This window comes from Nilaparvata lugens, chromosome 2, assembly GCF_014356525.2.
Source record: "Nilaparvata lugens isolate BPH chromosome 2, ASM1435652v1, whole genome shotgun sequence".
Classification (NCBI taxonomy): domain Eukaryota; kingdom Metazoa; phylum Arthropoda; class Insecta; order Hemiptera; family Delphacidae; genus Nilaparvata; species Nilaparvata lugens.
Window position 1 is genome coordinate 91897402 of NC_052505.1, and position 17220 is coordinate 91914621.

General features: G+C 32.5%; 3 protein-coding genes across 4 annotated transcripts in view; 2 read left to right on the forward strand and 1 right to left on the reverse strand.

Moving 5' to 3' along the window:
* The window catches only part of LOC111061043 (semaphorin-1A), a 530166-nt gene that overhangs the window by 244847 nt on the left and 268099 nt on the right, over window positions 1-17220 (reverse strand). The window lies entirely within an intron of this gene.
* LOC111060595 (fizzy-related protein homolog) overlaps window positions 1-17220 on the forward strand; it is a 92042-nt gene that overhangs the window by 35170 nt on the left and 39652 nt on the right. The window lies entirely within an intron of this gene.
* Window positions 3108-17220, forward strand: part of LOC111048331 (60S ribosomal protein L24) — a 77179-nt gene continuing 63066 nt past the window's right edge. The window contains 3 exon segments of the mRNA XM_039422113.1: window positions 3108-3183; window positions 3295-3370; window positions 4934-5019. Coding sequence (XP_039278047.1) covers window positions 3179-3183; window positions 3295-3370; window positions 4934-5019 — 167 coding nt within the window. The 5' untranslated portion in view covers window positions 3108-3178.

Genomic DNA, 17220 nt, shown 5'->3' on the forward strand with positions numbered 1-17220 from the left:
TTGCCACTTTTGCAATAATTGTTTAGTCTAATCCTAGTTGAAATTCAACATACTTTTTTGTAATCGAGCCATTTACTTTTAAACACAGTATTCGAGATTCTACAATTATGCAAGTTTTATAAATGTTTTGTTTGTGTTATTTATTTATTGCTCTTTTCATTCATATTATATTCAATTAAGTTACGTTATGTTTTTTTGTGACTGGTTTCAAGCTTTTGGAACTGAAAGGTTTCAAACGTCATCCTCGTTTAAATTGCAGCGTTATAGTGTGTTTTTGCTGAACTTCAAGGATGGATTTCATTATTGATCTAACTCATATAGACTTGAATTTTTGATCAGATTGTAAAAATGAAGATATATATAATATAAGGTACATAATATTATTTTACAAATTCTATTGAGTTCCTAGTTCCTTTGTTTTTACTATCCTTTCATTGCCAAATCAACAGAGAAGAAATACCGTACATTTTTGGAGCATAGTAAGAACAGTTTGAATATTAAATGAGACGCATTTCATTAGGATACTCAGTACTTAATACACTTTACATTACAAGATGATTCAATTGGTTTTAATTGTTATACCCAATCAAGTTATACTATAATAATAAATTTAAGCCATTATTCTAAAATAATCCTTCCAATCTCATATTATTTCCACTCACTCATAGGAGTGGAGGTACATCGAATGTATATCTATATAATTATATAAAAGCGAAATGGCACTCACTCGCAGAACTAAAAATCTACCGGACCAAAAACGTGAATTTGGTAGGTATGTTCAGTTGTCCCTTTAGAGGCGCACTAAGAACGGATTTGGAAAATTTTCCAAAGATACGCCCAAAATCAGCGTTTTTTTTCTTTTTCTTAGATTTATCGAGAACAAATGAACAGAAATTGTTCAACTTTAGTACAGAAGCTAAGCTAGGGTGTAATAATGTTGTGTTGGAATGAATTTGAAATCGCCAAAGATACGCCCAAAATTAGCGTTTTTCCAGCGTTTTTTTTTTCCTTTTCTCAGATTTATCGAGAACAAATGAACAGAAATTGTTCAAATTTAGTACAAAAGATCAGCTAGGGTGAAATAATGTTGTGTTAGAAGGAATTTGCAATAACGTCAAAGATACGCCCAAAATTAGTGTTTTTCCAGCGTTTTTTTTTCCTTTTCTCAGATTTATCGAGAACAAATGAATAGAAAATGTTCAAATTTACTTCAGAAGCTCAGCTTGGGTGAAATAATGTTGTGTTAGAAGGAATTTGAAATGACGCCAAAGATACGCCCAAAATTAGCGTTTTCTCAGTTTTCATCAAGTAATAGACAAAAAATGTTCAAATTTGGTACAGAGGTTTAGCTAGGGTCTAAAAATTTTGTGATGAGGTGACTAATATTTCATCAAAGATACGCCCGAAATCAGCGTTTTTCTCAGTTTTTCTGCGTTCTCTCAGTACTTTGACTTTCTGATGGAATGAATCATGCTCAAATGAAAAATGCAGGCGAGCGAGCAAGCCCGCTGATCTCATTTTTGGACAATCCAGTCAGGGGTCCAGGGGGCGGAGCCCCCTTGCTAGACGGATTTGGCGAGCGAAGCGAGCCTGACGGCTAGTTTTAAATTCTCGTATTAATGTTTTATCAAGTATAATTTTACAATAATTTTAACAACTTGTTTTGAAGACTATAAAGAAGGGTAGAAATAAACTTAAACAATCTAAGGCTAAGCAAATATTATTCTTTTACATTGAATGTCAGTGGTACCTATCTAATTTTATCTTTTACATAAGTTACTAACTTATATGCCAGTGAATACCAAATATTCAATAATAATTAAAAATATAATTTTAATAATGGTACATGATCTAAATCTTTTTGATGCTTGGTTGAATATAATTTTTTTATTTTTAAATTTAAAGGAATATTAGTTAACTTACTAAAATTTTTATTTTACTGCATATTATCGGATCACTTTCAATACTCATAATGATATGGCAGACTGAAAAGTCATATTATGGCTAAAATTTCATATATTTATGAATTTTGAGTTGATAGTAATACTATTTTACCATGATAGTGAATATATTTTTTGAGTAGGTAATAGCATCGAGAAAAGATAGCATACAGTATAAGTTGTTACTATTATTTTCTTAAAATTCAGATTGTTACCATATTTCGTTATAAAAGTAGTCAATCGTGATTATTGACTAAAGTGAGGTCCATGTTATAATGACAGTGGATAAAGATAGAAGAATAGCGATGCCGATTCTCTGCATTAATTAATCATATTTCTACACTATCAAAAACATAATTGGCACCGTTGTGGACCTAGAAAAGGATAGTACCACAGGCTTTGTCTAATGATAGACAAGGATTGCAAATCCAAAGTTGATCAAATACTGTCATTATAACGTGGACCTCACTATAGAAACTCGTACGGTACGGTATAGGATGTGAAATTGAATAACAGTTATCGAATTAAAATCAATAAATTGGCAAAAATAAACATAAAAATCATGTTTTTGGACTCAGGGGACCTTGAAACGTATAGAAAACATGAATTTGGGGTACCTTAATTTTTTTTTAAAAGCAATACTTTCCTTACCAATTGGTAATAGGCACAGAGAACAGGATCCTTCTCTGTGTAATAGGGCAAGGAAAGTAAAAATGATACTGTAAGGTAGGTACGGTATCATCTTCATACAAGATTAGCCTGTGGTGGATTATCTTTATGTGCCAATTAATTAATTTGTTTCCAGATATCAATTATCAATGAAGGGAAATGATAATTATGGATAGAAACACACCTATTTTACAAATAATTCTGAATATATATTGACCTTCTATTGGCGTAAAATATTTGAAAATTTCTGCAAACGCAGTGATACTGGGTTTGTAGAAAACTCAACGGTACGGAAATTCAAATATCCCGCCTATTTTCAAGTGCTTTATCGTGTTTAAGTAAACTATAGAGATAATTAAATTATTATAATAATAATTACATTTATAGATTGAAAATAAAATCAATTCCCAATAATCATTGAAAAAGAACCAAAATACTGTTTATTGATGGAAGTTTATGTTAATTTTTACAATGGTTGTCGTATGTTCTTCTGTTATGTTTCCGCCTTCCGGTTCCTTAGCCTTACTGTAAACGCGTCTGAAAGGGGAGGTTATCTCACATATTTCAAGATGAAGTAAGTAATTTTTATCCATTAATTATTTATTAATCTTCATGAATTTTGTTATTCCAGAAATAAAATATTGAATATTTCGAAATTCTACAAACATTTAATCTATTTTTACAGGATCGGGCTTTGTGCGTATAGTGGATACAAAATCTACCCAGGACATGGGAAGACTATGGTGAAAACCGATGGAAAGGTACATTTTTATTATTATTAACTAAGATTATTAATAAAATATTCAATGAGAAATTTTCATTTAATCTGGTTACTAACTTTAATTTCATGCTCTATATAAGTTAATAGCTAATAAATTAATATTTCGTAACATAACCTCAATTTTTGAATTGTTACCGTTCAAGTTACTTTGGTTTATTGTGTTATTTCTTACTGTTTTTAATTAAAATAAATAATGTTGTTTCCTAAGTCGATATTTTTTATAAATAGAATGGTTGAATTTATAATTTTCTTGAAACTTATAGCCTACCTAGGCCTACAGTTTTACAAGAACTTTGCTATCAAACATTGACAAACGTAGATTATGAAGTTTTCAGCTTTAATTGTAATGCTAGTAAATGCTATTTCATAATGTTTCTCAATCATTTTGTACTGCATTTTTTCAGAAATTGATCATAAATCATTTGCGTCATTTATTAAAAAAAATACCAGTAGATCTACAGCCTACAGTAGGTGATTAATACATAACAGCCCAATTGATTTGGATATAAGACTTATAATAATATAAGACTATTATAACCAAGATTTATAATAGTAAACATTTAATTATTGTCATTCTTTCTTGCAGCTTTTTTATATTCTTCAATTTAATTCTCTTCCATTAAGGTGAAATTATTCCTTAGTAAAGACTAGCCGAGTTACTATAATAGAGCAGTCGTGGCTGAAGCAAATAGTCTGTAAATTCATTAGATCATTCTATCTTCGATAATTTAGTTGATCTGAAACGAAAAAAAATATAGTAGGCTAGATATAACTACCTGTTCATCTGCTAACATAATGTGCGCATACAACTTGAAAATTCAATTTTATCATAAAATCTAATAAATTTATAGGTTATACGCTCTTGCCGCGGCATTTCTAACCAGCAGCTCGAGTCCTCTCTAAATCATTGCACCTTTAAATATAATTTCATCAATATAATATCAACGTGTATTATTATTATTAGCGTATTATTAGGCTTTGAATGGTGGGGAGACCCAAGGGTAGTTCCACCTCGCCGTATGTAGTCCAAAGTTCCCTAATGGGAAACCGGACACTAAGGTTATAGTGAGCACAATACTTTAAATTTACACTTTTTACTTTGAAATAAAGTTCATTTTGATGTTGAAAAGTCCAAACATATACAAAACCGAAACAAAACACAAAACCACTAAGCCAAATAAAAAAAAAAAAACCGTGTAATATTACTTACATTGAATAGTTACACTGATGTAGATGATCCATTTACATAGAACGAACATGATGAAACTAATGATCAGATTGATAAAAATTAAAAAAAATATATAAAAGAAAAAATGAAATTAAAATTACTTACTATATTCCTCAACACTATAGGGATCTTTTTTGTAAGAATTATTTTAATCAATCCTTGAATCCACCATAATTGTCTCTCCTCGAATTTAAGTTACTTAGTGTAGTGTACAAAAGTTCTTTTTTAGAACTAGATTGATAGACTAAAAATATTGAAAAATGCAAAACTAAAATTAATTATAAACTACCTAATTATTTAATGTTTTCCTTTCAGTCATTCACTTTCCTGAACGCCAAATGTGAATCGTCACATTTGATGAAGAGGAATCCTCGTAAGGTGACATGGACCGTACTTTACAGGTAAATTTTCTCAATTTTAAAACTTTATGTTAGGCTTATAATCAATAATGTATTATAATATACTTATCAGTGAATATTTGAAAACATTTAACAAAAACTTGATCCAGGCTTACTTTGAATAGGGTTATGTACTTTTCGTAGTTCTTTTATATTGTGTTTGAGTGTGCCCCACACAGACTGTTCAATTATGGGGTAATAGTAATAATCCGAGATCAAAACTTGGCTGGAACTTGAAATGAATCACATAACAAATGATACTTGATATGGATTTAATCCAGTTGAAATTAGTTTAAACTGTCACTGTGCAAACGGCCCTTAGTCGGACTCTCGAGTCGATTTCATAAAAAAAAATTATGACAAAGACAGGAGAATAATAATAGTAGTATATGTGCACATACTAGACAACCTTGGGAATACTTCAAAATATAAAAAATAATTGTCCTGGATGAGCTCATATAACTTGAAGTTTAAATAAATAATTGTCTGGATGTGCTCATATTACTTGAAGTTAAGGTTAGAATACTTATAATGTTGGATTCATATGAGATACTTGTCTCATTGGTAATAAGTTGAGAAATCTCTCTTCATAAAACTTTACATACTAAAAAATAGTTTCATGAATCTTTTCATAACATTTTGTATGGTGCAAATTTGTTCTCATGTATTTGAAATGAATGCGCATAAAACATATTATGTTCCAGTGGAAAAATCCTTTTCTTATTTTTTTCTCAAGATGGATTGATGGAATTATCCGCCAGTAGGGAAATGACACGTAATAGGCATTGATAATGATCATCGTATTACAAGACCTACATGATAGATAAGTTGCTGATTGTGTTTTCCAAACAGGCCAGAACCTTCCTCATATCATACTTTATTCTGCATCATACTTTTTTTTATTCAGTTTTTATACGTCCTACATTGACTGACATCTGCTTTTATCTCATTTTCCCATTTGTAGTTTCCCTGTAAGATTGAAGTTTAATACAAAAATCAAACATGTTTATCTACTTGAATCAACAAAATTTGAAGAGTCTACATGTAGTGGATTTAAATTCTAAACATTTAATAGCCTACTCTCCTTCAAGCAAGGAACACCTCGCAAGCAGTTCACAAAATCTCCAACACGATAAACAAGAGTTTACACAAAATGTATGTGATAGAATTATTCTAAACAATAATAATTTTATTGTTCCATTATTGAACAATTTTCCAAATTAATGCTACACCAAATATCCTGAAGACTTGAAGAAGAGCCTATATGTAGTAGATTTAAGTTGCAAGCTTGGCCTCAAGTTTGCAAAATACATTCTTTTTATAAAATCGGCAAGTAACCTTGACTGCTTTAAGTACGCCTCTTAAGAGATCGAGTGCCGGTTGCACAAAAGCCGGTTAAATTGAATCCTTGATTAATTTCACGAGAACCAATCAGAGATGGCCTTTTAGAAAAGACGGCTTCTCTTATTGGTTTTCGTGAAAGTAATCACGGTTAAAATTTAACCGGCTTTTGTGCAACCGTCACTAAGTCGTCAGGGCTTTCATGGTATTTGATAGCATTTATTTGGAAAATGGTTCAATTATTGTTTAGAATAATAACATTTCTGTGGCTTGGTGTAAAAACTACCAATGTCATTTTTTTTTTTTAAATGAGTTTAATACATCACTAATATCGATTATTTTCAGTTCCAGAAGTGCTAATGTTCTATCTCAAAGGGATAAAAAGTTATAACATCTATCAATGTCATGATTTAGTTATTGAATAGTTATGAGTTAGTTCATGAGTAGTTAATTATTTAGAACTACCAATGAAGACATATGTTTTTAGATTGTCATTGATACTCCGTGCCAGAACTACCAATGTCGACTTCTGCACTTCTAGCACTCGCATTTCCGTATCGAAATGTCGTAGTTCGAAAATACAAGGTGAACTTTCAAGCTGATTTGTGAGAAAGTTGATATTTTGACATAGGTACTTCTTGCACCAAGCCACATATTTATGCTATTACATAAAATATTTGTGCTATAAATAAAATATTTTTGCTATCACAAAAATTTTGTGTAAACTCTAGTCTATCGTGTTAGAGATTATGTGAACAGCCTGCGGGGTGTTCCTTGCTAGAAGGAGAGTATTGGATTTTTATTCTACTCTAATCTTTATTTAGGGTTTACAGGCATTTATCAGCAAGTAAAAAAAACGGATTCAACATGAAAGTAGCATGATAATAGTGGTGCAATTGAATGATTTGGAAAATTTTATTGAGTGCTCATTTCACCTTTCATAAATGTGATCAGTCTATCAACTTCAAATTAGGCTACTGTTTTCTTTGAACTTATTACAATTTATAAGTTATTCTTTTTTTATATTTCTTAAATAAATCTGTTGTATAACAGTTAATTGAGAACACGTGTAACAAAAACCGTCTTTTTAGATGAAAGAAATCATAAATTTCTTCAAGTTCCCGTAAATTCCCTGGAATTTATGATTATTAGGAATGTTTCCCTTAAATTCCCTGAGAATATTTCTTCGATCTTAAATTCCCTGGAGTTTTACATCACTGCCTGAGAACATTGAGGCAGTGAGAGTTTTAATGTTGCGATCACCACAGCGTTCTGCGCACAAACATGCGTCTGCTCTTGGACTTTCCGATCGTTCTGTGAGACGAATTCATCATGATGATCTTCATTTCCATCCATTCAAGATGGCAATTGCGCAGGAACTTTCTGCTTTATGAACGTTACATCAATTGAGGGAACACTTTTAGGACGCCCCTTTTTTTCTCTCAATCTCATCTAAATTAGGATCGATTTAGAGTGGCAATCCCGATCTCCCGATTTAAACCCTTGTTAATTTTCTTCTATGGGTGTTTTTGAAATCCCTTGTTTATGTAAACCGTCCAAGGAACCTACACGATTTGAAGACCAATATCAGAGAAGAAATTGCTAACATAACGCCTGCAATGATTGCATGAGATTCATGACAAACGTTAGAAATCGGTCTACTCGATGTATGGAGAATAGGGGACGCCACCTACCTGATTTGATTTCCAAAACTAATTGAAACAAAACTTTATATGTGTCTACATTAGAAGAAAATCTGGTATGGCGCACTCACACAACTTTCCTTGCCGTTATGAAAATTGATCACCTGACGCTAGTGTTCACGCGCATCTCAAGTCTACTATTCAAAGATCTGAGCCAGCTGGTAACAGGACAATAACGCTGGAGACACACGAGATCCGCTATCTCTTCATAATGAATGATTTAATAGAATCAACAGTTGTTAACAGTTTGCAATTGAATAATCACGTTTTCTCAAATTTCAAGCTTATTTTCAATTTTACCTTATTTTTCGGAAAGCAATACTTTCCTTACCTATGGTAATAGGGCAAGGAAAGTAAAAATAAAAACAAACTTTGTGATCCATACAAAGTTTCATTTACTTGAAAAAAGGAAGTTTTGCTGCCGTACTCTGTATAAGACAATTCCTTCGTTTTTATTATATAGGCCTAGTATAGAAGATTTAGTTTTATGTCTTGTTCATAGTCAAATATTGTCCTATTTGTTGTTTTAGGGCTGCTAAGGAACAAAAGAAGGCCACAAAGGCGGCGAAGAAGCCACCCCCACCAACCAAGGTAACATACAGTTTTGTTTATTATTCTACAGCAGCCTGTAGACAGGGGTGTCATGGTAACACGGAATTGGAAATGCCATGTACATTCCAATTACGCGTTCCCATAGCAACTAGTAGTCGCTACTAATAATGTATCAGTGTGCAGCGTGCTTTAGTAAATTTATTATTGTTAACTCGATCTGGGGTTTATGAAATAGATATTGGGTTTTTTATGATTATTTATCATAACGTGTAAATTTTATATGTCAACCAAGAGAAGTTTTAATTTTTAACACGCGAGTAGTCGTCGCACGGACTTGCAGAACGTCAGTGGTCGCGCGTGAGCATTTTGCTCACACTCATCCTTATGGCTACCTAGACTATAAACAGTTGGTTTTGACAATGCTCTTTCAATATTTATTAATTTCAAATCTTTCTCAACGTGTTTTATGTTATTATATACTATTTAATAGTATATAATAACATAATACATGGAGGAGATTCCAAAAATACATACTGCAAATTTATTGTTAGAATTTATAATTCTTATGGGATAAAATAATCTACTCATGAATGGAATGAATATACCTTCTTTATTTGACTCATTTTCGACATCTAGATATAATAAAAGTTTAAATCAGAAGATGGAATATAAAATAGGAAGATAATACCTTAATATTGAAATTAGTCAAAGTTAAATCTGCCATCCTCATACTGTTCAAGGACTCAAACTGTTCAAGGTTGTCTACAGGACAGTCACAGCGAGGCATGAGCTGCCAACCTTGGAAAACTAAAATTCCCCAAGCTACATACAAAAGTTACAATTGTGCGGCAGTTTGCCGCGGGCGCGACTACTCGCGTGTTAATCCAGGCTTTATGTATTAGGTAGGTTATGATCACATTGGATGCACTTATCTACAAGTGCAGGCGGGACCATGCATGCAGATGACAAACAAAATCTGGAAAGAGTCATAGAGATACGTTGTGACTTGCTTGCAGCTGCTCACACTAAACGCCACCAGCAAGTGCACGCGTCCAGTGTCAAGTGTTCTTATGCCTTTTTCCAGATTTTGTTTATTTATCTGCTCGTGTGGTCTCCCGTGCACTTGCACATACGTGCATCCAATACAGCTAGTCTATAGTCCGAGAGATATTACTTTTAACACGGCTCTTTCTCGAAGACAGAGAGGCCTGATACTCCTTCCTTCACTAATCACTGCCACTACCTCATAGCATTCTCCCTACTTTTGTTTTAGCAGTGTAACAGCATGCTTACTAGTCTCTACTACTCTGTCCATGCTACAAAGTGTGCAAGGAAAAATTGGTTTCCCCTCTTCATGTTAAAAGTAATACTTCTCGGACCAGCCTATAGTTGATGCTTTTCATATTCTTATTGAAAATTCTCATGACCAGAGGTTTTGACAGAATGTGCCTAATTTCAACTGAACAATTCTGTACAGTTGTTGTATTTTTATAATTATTTTATAAATGAATTGAGCATTTTACTTGTTGTTTCCAGGGCAAGGCGCCCAAGGCCCCGAAAGCAGCCAAGGTCCAGCCTAAGAGTGCCCCACGCGTTGGTGGAAAGCGTTGATTTTTATTAAATTTGATTTAAATAAAAAACGTTAAAATCGCCCAACGCGTTTCAATTTATTATATGCTAACTCAAAACCACATTTCAGAAATCCAAATCTTCTTGAAGGCTTGTTTAATTTTGAGATTGGATCTTTGGAACTCTTAAAATTTGGTCATAGGTATTTAACCACTCGTACACATAGTTTGATCAGAGATTGGACCTGCATTAAGGTCCAATTCATAATCGACCATCCGTTCAGAATTAGTCCAATACATTTTTGGAGAAAACCTAGAAGTATCTGAGATTTGGCTGAAATTTGCACCGTAGTTGAAGCTTGACCTGAGTAGTAGTTGACTACAGCTTCACCGTAGTTGAAGCTGAGAAAAAATGTCTGATTGTTAACAGAGATTGATCAATCTTTCAGAAGAATACCACAGGCTTACGCCCAAAACGGTTCCAATTCTAGTTAATGCAACAGTCCAATAATGTAGCTAGGTTGTGAGTAACTCACAAGAGAGAGAGAGACAAGTTACTCTCGTCAAGTACTATCATTCGTGAGAGTGAGCGATTTTAATTTTCGACAAAATTCCATGTTGTGGATAGAGGTTGACCTAACAAGTGTTGTGCTATAATATGAGACGTTTCGCTACAATTCAGGGTGAGTTATTCAATGAAACATGAAATCTTTCCTCCTCACAGATCAGAAAATCACTCATCTTCAAATGCTTATAACTCAAGAAAAGGACTGAATTTCGCTAGCGTGATGACATATTATTATTGTATCTGACAAAATTCCTGAGAGTTTGTGCGATTTTAGTTTTTGCAAAAATCCATAACTTAGGCTCAACCACATTTTTCAATGACATATATTTGTAGAGGACAAATTCGGCGTCTCTAGTTACTACACAGAGTGAGAATGAAAATTATTCGAGATTCAATCAGAAGACTAATTGTGAATTGAAAAAAAGGAAAACAAAAACGTTATAAGATTCGACAAAATAGAAAAATATATTTATGTTTCAAAGGCACACATACAAAATCAATGAAAATATTATATTTATAACACTAATAGTAACAAGATGCTCTACATCTTATCCAACATCTGAGTTGAAAGAAGAGATTTTTTTATACTCATAGTAGATTCACTGTTTTTTACTATTACATGAATTTGAAACTAAAAATAATGATCAATAGTAAGTGCTGGTTGCACAAAAGCCAATTAAATTTTAATAGTGATTAATTTCATGAGAGCCAAATAATCCAATTCATTTCTAGTCCAAATCTCGTTTCAAATGAGACAGTGGTCTCCACGGCTCGTTCTCTATATTATTTATATATTGTAAACTAATATATATTTATTCATTTATTCTAATTATACTTATTGCAATTACATAACATTTTCACTAATAGTACTCTATACACTAGCATACTCTATTGATAGACTATATTATTAGACTATTAAAATCATTTTTCATAATAGTGAGAAAAGTTAATTGCATTTCCAATTCCACTCAATTATCTTACACTACTGCACAGTTTCGTGTTGAAACTAAAGTCTGTGCAAACCTGAGATTGCAGCATTGTTCTTATAGAGTACAGTGCTGCCAGATTTCACAGAAGCCAGGAAGCATGTAAGTTATTGTGTTAGAGCGAAAAGGGAGCTAGGTCATTTTGATAGAATCAGCATAGAAACGACAACAGTGTCTCCTATTCTCATGAGAAAGAAAATTACCAATAAAGTCCCTAAATGCTGTACTAAACTAGTTTATCTGCTTGACGTTGGTCATGCCTCAGTAAAGCTGAAGACCCAATTCTTCAAGTCCAATAGTTGAGTGGAATGACAATAAAATCAGTGTTTCTCAATTCTATTCATATATTTATTCTAATTATACTTATTGCAATTACATAACATTTTCAGTTTTTCACTAATAGTACTCTATACACTAACATACTCTACTGATAGACTATATCATAATTAAATTCATTTTTCATAATAGTGAGAAAAGCTAATTGCATTGCCTATTCCATTCAATTATCTTACACGACTGCACCTGAGATTGCAGCATTGTTCTTATAGAGTACAAGTGCTGCCAGATTTCACAGAAGCCAGGAAGCATGTAAGCTAATAATATTGTGTTAGAGCGAAAAAGGAGCTAGGTCATTTTGATAGAATCAGCATAGAAACGACAACAGTGTGCTTTTCTCATAAGAAATAAAATTGCCAATAATGTCCCTAAATGCAGTACTAAACTAGTTTATCTGCTTTACGTTGCTCATGCCTCAGTAAAGCCATAGAGAAACAATAGCGTAAGTAGATATCCCATGGTATAGGGTGTTTATGTCACAACTTTTACTGTTATCTCAAGTCGATTACTATCGATTATTGTAGATTTTTACTGTTTTGGCCGGGTAATAGTGTATGAACGGCACAATATGAGAGACTACCAGCATCACACAGCTTTTTGGGAAAGAAATACGTGGACTATCGGCTTGAGATAACAGTAAAAGTTGCGACATTATCGTCCTATACCATGGGATATCTACTTAAGCTATTGTTTCTCTATGGTAAAGCTGAAGATCCAATTCTTTAAATCCAATAGTTGAGTGGAATGGACAATATAATCAGTGTTTCTCAATTCTATTCATCTATTTATTCTAAATATATATTTGAAACTTAACAGCATTCTTACTAATACTCTACTGATTGAAAATATATTTTTAACATCAATATAATATTATTCATCCAATCTTGAGTATTCATCCAATCGCGTTTGAGCTGGGACAGTTGGGTGAAACAGTTTTCTCTCCCGGCCATCTGTCAATTCTATATAAATTTATTGTAACTCCATCATATTCTTATAACATTTTACTGACAGCAAATACAGTGTCCCACGAAAGGCATAATAGACGAAAACCATGGATTCTACATGAAATTTGCAACAAAAATTTCCTTAAACAAAAATCTGCAGTTTTAAAGATAATATAGATTAGGCCTATTCGATATTTTTGAAAAACGCCAATAACTAGAACACAAACAGTCAAAATCTTAATCTTAGGATAAGATTGGAAAGAGGAAAAAATTGCCAATAACATTTATATTCTACCGGATGATTAAAAAAGGACTTTACAACAACTTTGAAAATTCATATAAATCTTATTAAACAAGGTACAGAGCTGGTTTTGGTGTTGTTTTAGAGGAAAACACTTCAAGTTTCTTCACCTTAAACTAAAGATGTTCTATGTGACTCCCGTTGGTTATCCTGCAGACATCCCATCGATAGACTAATAGTTTACTAGTTATTAACGTTTTTTTCAAAAATATTGAAGAATCTATAATATCGGAAACTAAGGTCGATTTAAGAAAGTTTTACTGGTCATTTTCCAACTGATGTAGGCTAGCCCTACATGGATACTAATCATGTGAACCCGGTTGCCAAGGTGTCTGTTTTAGCAACGAACATTACAAGAAAATAACTAATTGGAGTTTTATGAGAGATGTTAAAAGATGATGTTGTATTTTTATTTTTACTCTTGTTCAATGTAAACTTTCAATGAATAAAGTGTTAATTACAAAAGCACATTTACAACACAACCATATCTCTAGAATTAGATTTTGACTAATAGCTTACTAGTTAAGTTTTCAGAAATATATGCTATGTCGAAAACAATAAATACAGTACATTTTTTGTTGCAAATTTAATGTAGAATCTACGATCTTCGGCTGTTACACCTGTATTTTCTGTTATAATATGTGATAGTTACAATAAATTTACATACCTTTCGTGGGCCACTCTGTAAATTGATCCAGTTTATTTCGAGTCCAAATCGTGTTTGAGTTGCGACAGTTTGGTGAGACAGTTGTCCCTCCAGGCCCGCCGGGCCGGCAACTGATCCAAAGGCGTCATCTCGTTGAGCTGACGCGACACCTCCTTCATAACTGGGCCCTCCATCTTCGGCACCGGCTGGAACGACATGCTTGTCGAGTAGATAGTTTTCGAGTAGCGCTCACAGTAGTTTTCCATGCCTGCAAAACCACATCAAATCATCAAAACTAGTCCAAATAATAGTTTAAACAATGCGAAAATTGCACAGAAAATTTAAAATAACATCGAACATGGAGGCAGAATATAACAGGAGATTGATTGACTGCCTTTATTAAGGTCGGAGTTAGGACTCCAGGTCCTCTCTGCCACAACCCTAGAGAGATTTTTTATATTTATCTATTACATCTCACATGACAGATAGAGAAAAAATATTAGAATTTATTTATATTTTTTACAAAGAAACACTGATTGGGAGAGAAAAACTAAGGATAATCCTTGTACTATTTCTCTCCCAAATTATAGAATATATATAGAATATATTAAACAGTTAGAATATATTATAGAATCCATTAAAACAGTTAGGTAGCCTACTTGAAACCTGCAAGCTGTAGTTTTCCATTCCCGGAAAATGAGTTCAAATTACACAAAATAGACTGGATTGTGCATAATTGGGTTGTATGGGTGAAGAAGCTAACAGGTTTGAAGTAATTGCTCCTAAATAGCTCAATTATCTCCAAATTTCCATTCCAAAGTAATTATCACTAAGCCTTCATTCCGTAGTGGCTTTCCATACTAAGAACGGCATTATACTTTTCAAGTATTTAAGAAAAATACATTAAGGCCCGATTACACCTATGTCTATTAAATTTAATCGATATTAATAGTTGATTAAAAACGTAAACCGCTTCTCTAATCTGTTCTCATGGTATTCAACCGTCATTTAATCACAGTTAAATTTGATAGAAGTACGTGCATCTGGGATTAAACTTCTGAAGATAAAAAACTAAGTACTGCTTAACTTCAAAAATTGTTGTAATCCAACTAATAAATCTATTTATTGTAATTTCTTGATAGTAACATATATTTTTGATAATTTTTCATTACCTTACTTTAGAACTAGTCTAAATATAAACTATACCCTTCATGTATTCATTTTGTAGAGACTACACTACTATATTTAATGCTGTAATATGAATTAGTAAACAATTATTATCAATAATTTATTTTTGGCACATTTTGGAAGACCTGATAATGGAAACAGATAACGCAAACTAGATTATTTTAAAACGTTCCAATAATAAGATATTTTATTAAAACTAGCCTACATAACAATTACCAAATTCACATCATCCATTGATAGATGACGTTTAGTATAGTTTGATAAGGATGTAATCAATTTTATAAAGTTGAACAACATTAAAAAAAAAAAAACGTTAGTGCGTTGAAGATAATTACATTGATTCACTTACTCAATTGTAACAATAATACATCAATAAAAGCAAAGGGTGAAAATATTTGTCAAATATATATTTATTCAAACTACGATTATTCCGTGATATCAGCATGCTGGTCTTTAAAATACGTCACTGACATATTAAATATATTTCTTTCACAACGTCGATTTTCACGCTAATAATTTTTACAGAATCTAGATGTAAAAATCATTTATTTAATTAGCTCTCATGCTAACAATCAAGATCAGGATATGTTATAGTAAATTAATGCAATGAGCTCTCGTACCCAATTGTTTTAATTAATATATAAATATCAATATATTTACTAGTAGTTCTGTGAACAGTTGACTTCACGCAGGATTCTCATCCACAAGTACCTGATTGAAACTGTAGACCTTATGGAAATACAGCAATAGACTGGCTTCTCCACACATCTGTGTAATCACTTGTCAGCTGATTTATGATGAATAATTCTATAGTCTGATTTTTACTCTAATATTGGCGTATGAAGGAGGCTCCTTTTTCCTTTTATATTATCCTTGGAATGCAAAATTTCCAAAAACCTTGTATATAAGTCGACGCGCAATTAAAAAAGGAACATACCTGTCAAATTTCATGAAAATCTATTGCCGCGTTTCGCCGTAAATGCGCAACATATAAACATTTAAACATTAAGAGAAATGCCAAACCGTCGACTTGAATCTTAGACCTCACTTCGCTCGGTCAATTAATGTTCATAGACAGAGAAAGATAAGATGAATGACTGTTAGTTACCTTCAGCATTGAGATGAGCGGTTTCTAATGGTCCCAGAAATGCGTATCTCATGCCCAATCCAGCTGACATCACCTTATCAATATCTGCCACACTCAATATACCATCCTTCACTAGATTCCACGATTCGTTCAGAATTGCATACCTGAAACATCAAACATCCACATTAGACTTGCAAAATTTGAGTTTTAAATTTACTGATTTCCATAAATAACAAACGAATCAATTCAATTTTGTTTTGCCGAGGATGATGCCTACATTAGCTCTAGGCTTGTGCATGGGTGATGAGACTGATGAGTGTAACTACAGCTATAGAGGGTTCCGAACCACAGGAGACGATTCATTAGTCCTTATTCTACACAAGACTTTCTCAACTGATTATTGTGAATTATTATTATCATCTTATTTTATAATTTTATGACACTATTCATATTGTATAAATGCAATGATAAATAAAAAACTATTTGTTTTGATTTTTAAACTTGGTATTTAAAGGAGTTCGGTTCTTTAAATGGTCACCCTTACAACTGGAGTAGCATAGGCTATATGTATTTATGAAGGATATGTATGCTAAAAACAGAGAAATCTCTATATGGTTGGGCTTTTATTGTTGCGTAAACTTTGAATAAAAAGTTAAATCGATTTGTTTTAAATATTAAATTGAAATTAATTGAGGATGAAAATAGGCCTATATCCATCCTCGGTCAATTTAGAATCATTATGTAAAATTTCAAGTTAATCAGTTCATTAGTTCATAGGTGATGATGCGTCATTAGTTAATTGGATTACAATATGTATAAGCCATTCTTTCCTCTATATTATTATAGACTAGCAGGTAACCCGTGCTCCGCAGGGGTCTAATTAAAAACTTGACCTACTGAAATCTTGAAGGATTTAAAATAGGTCTATAACCATCCTTAGTAGATTAAAAATATTTTTAATTGAATAAACTGTTACTAGTACTT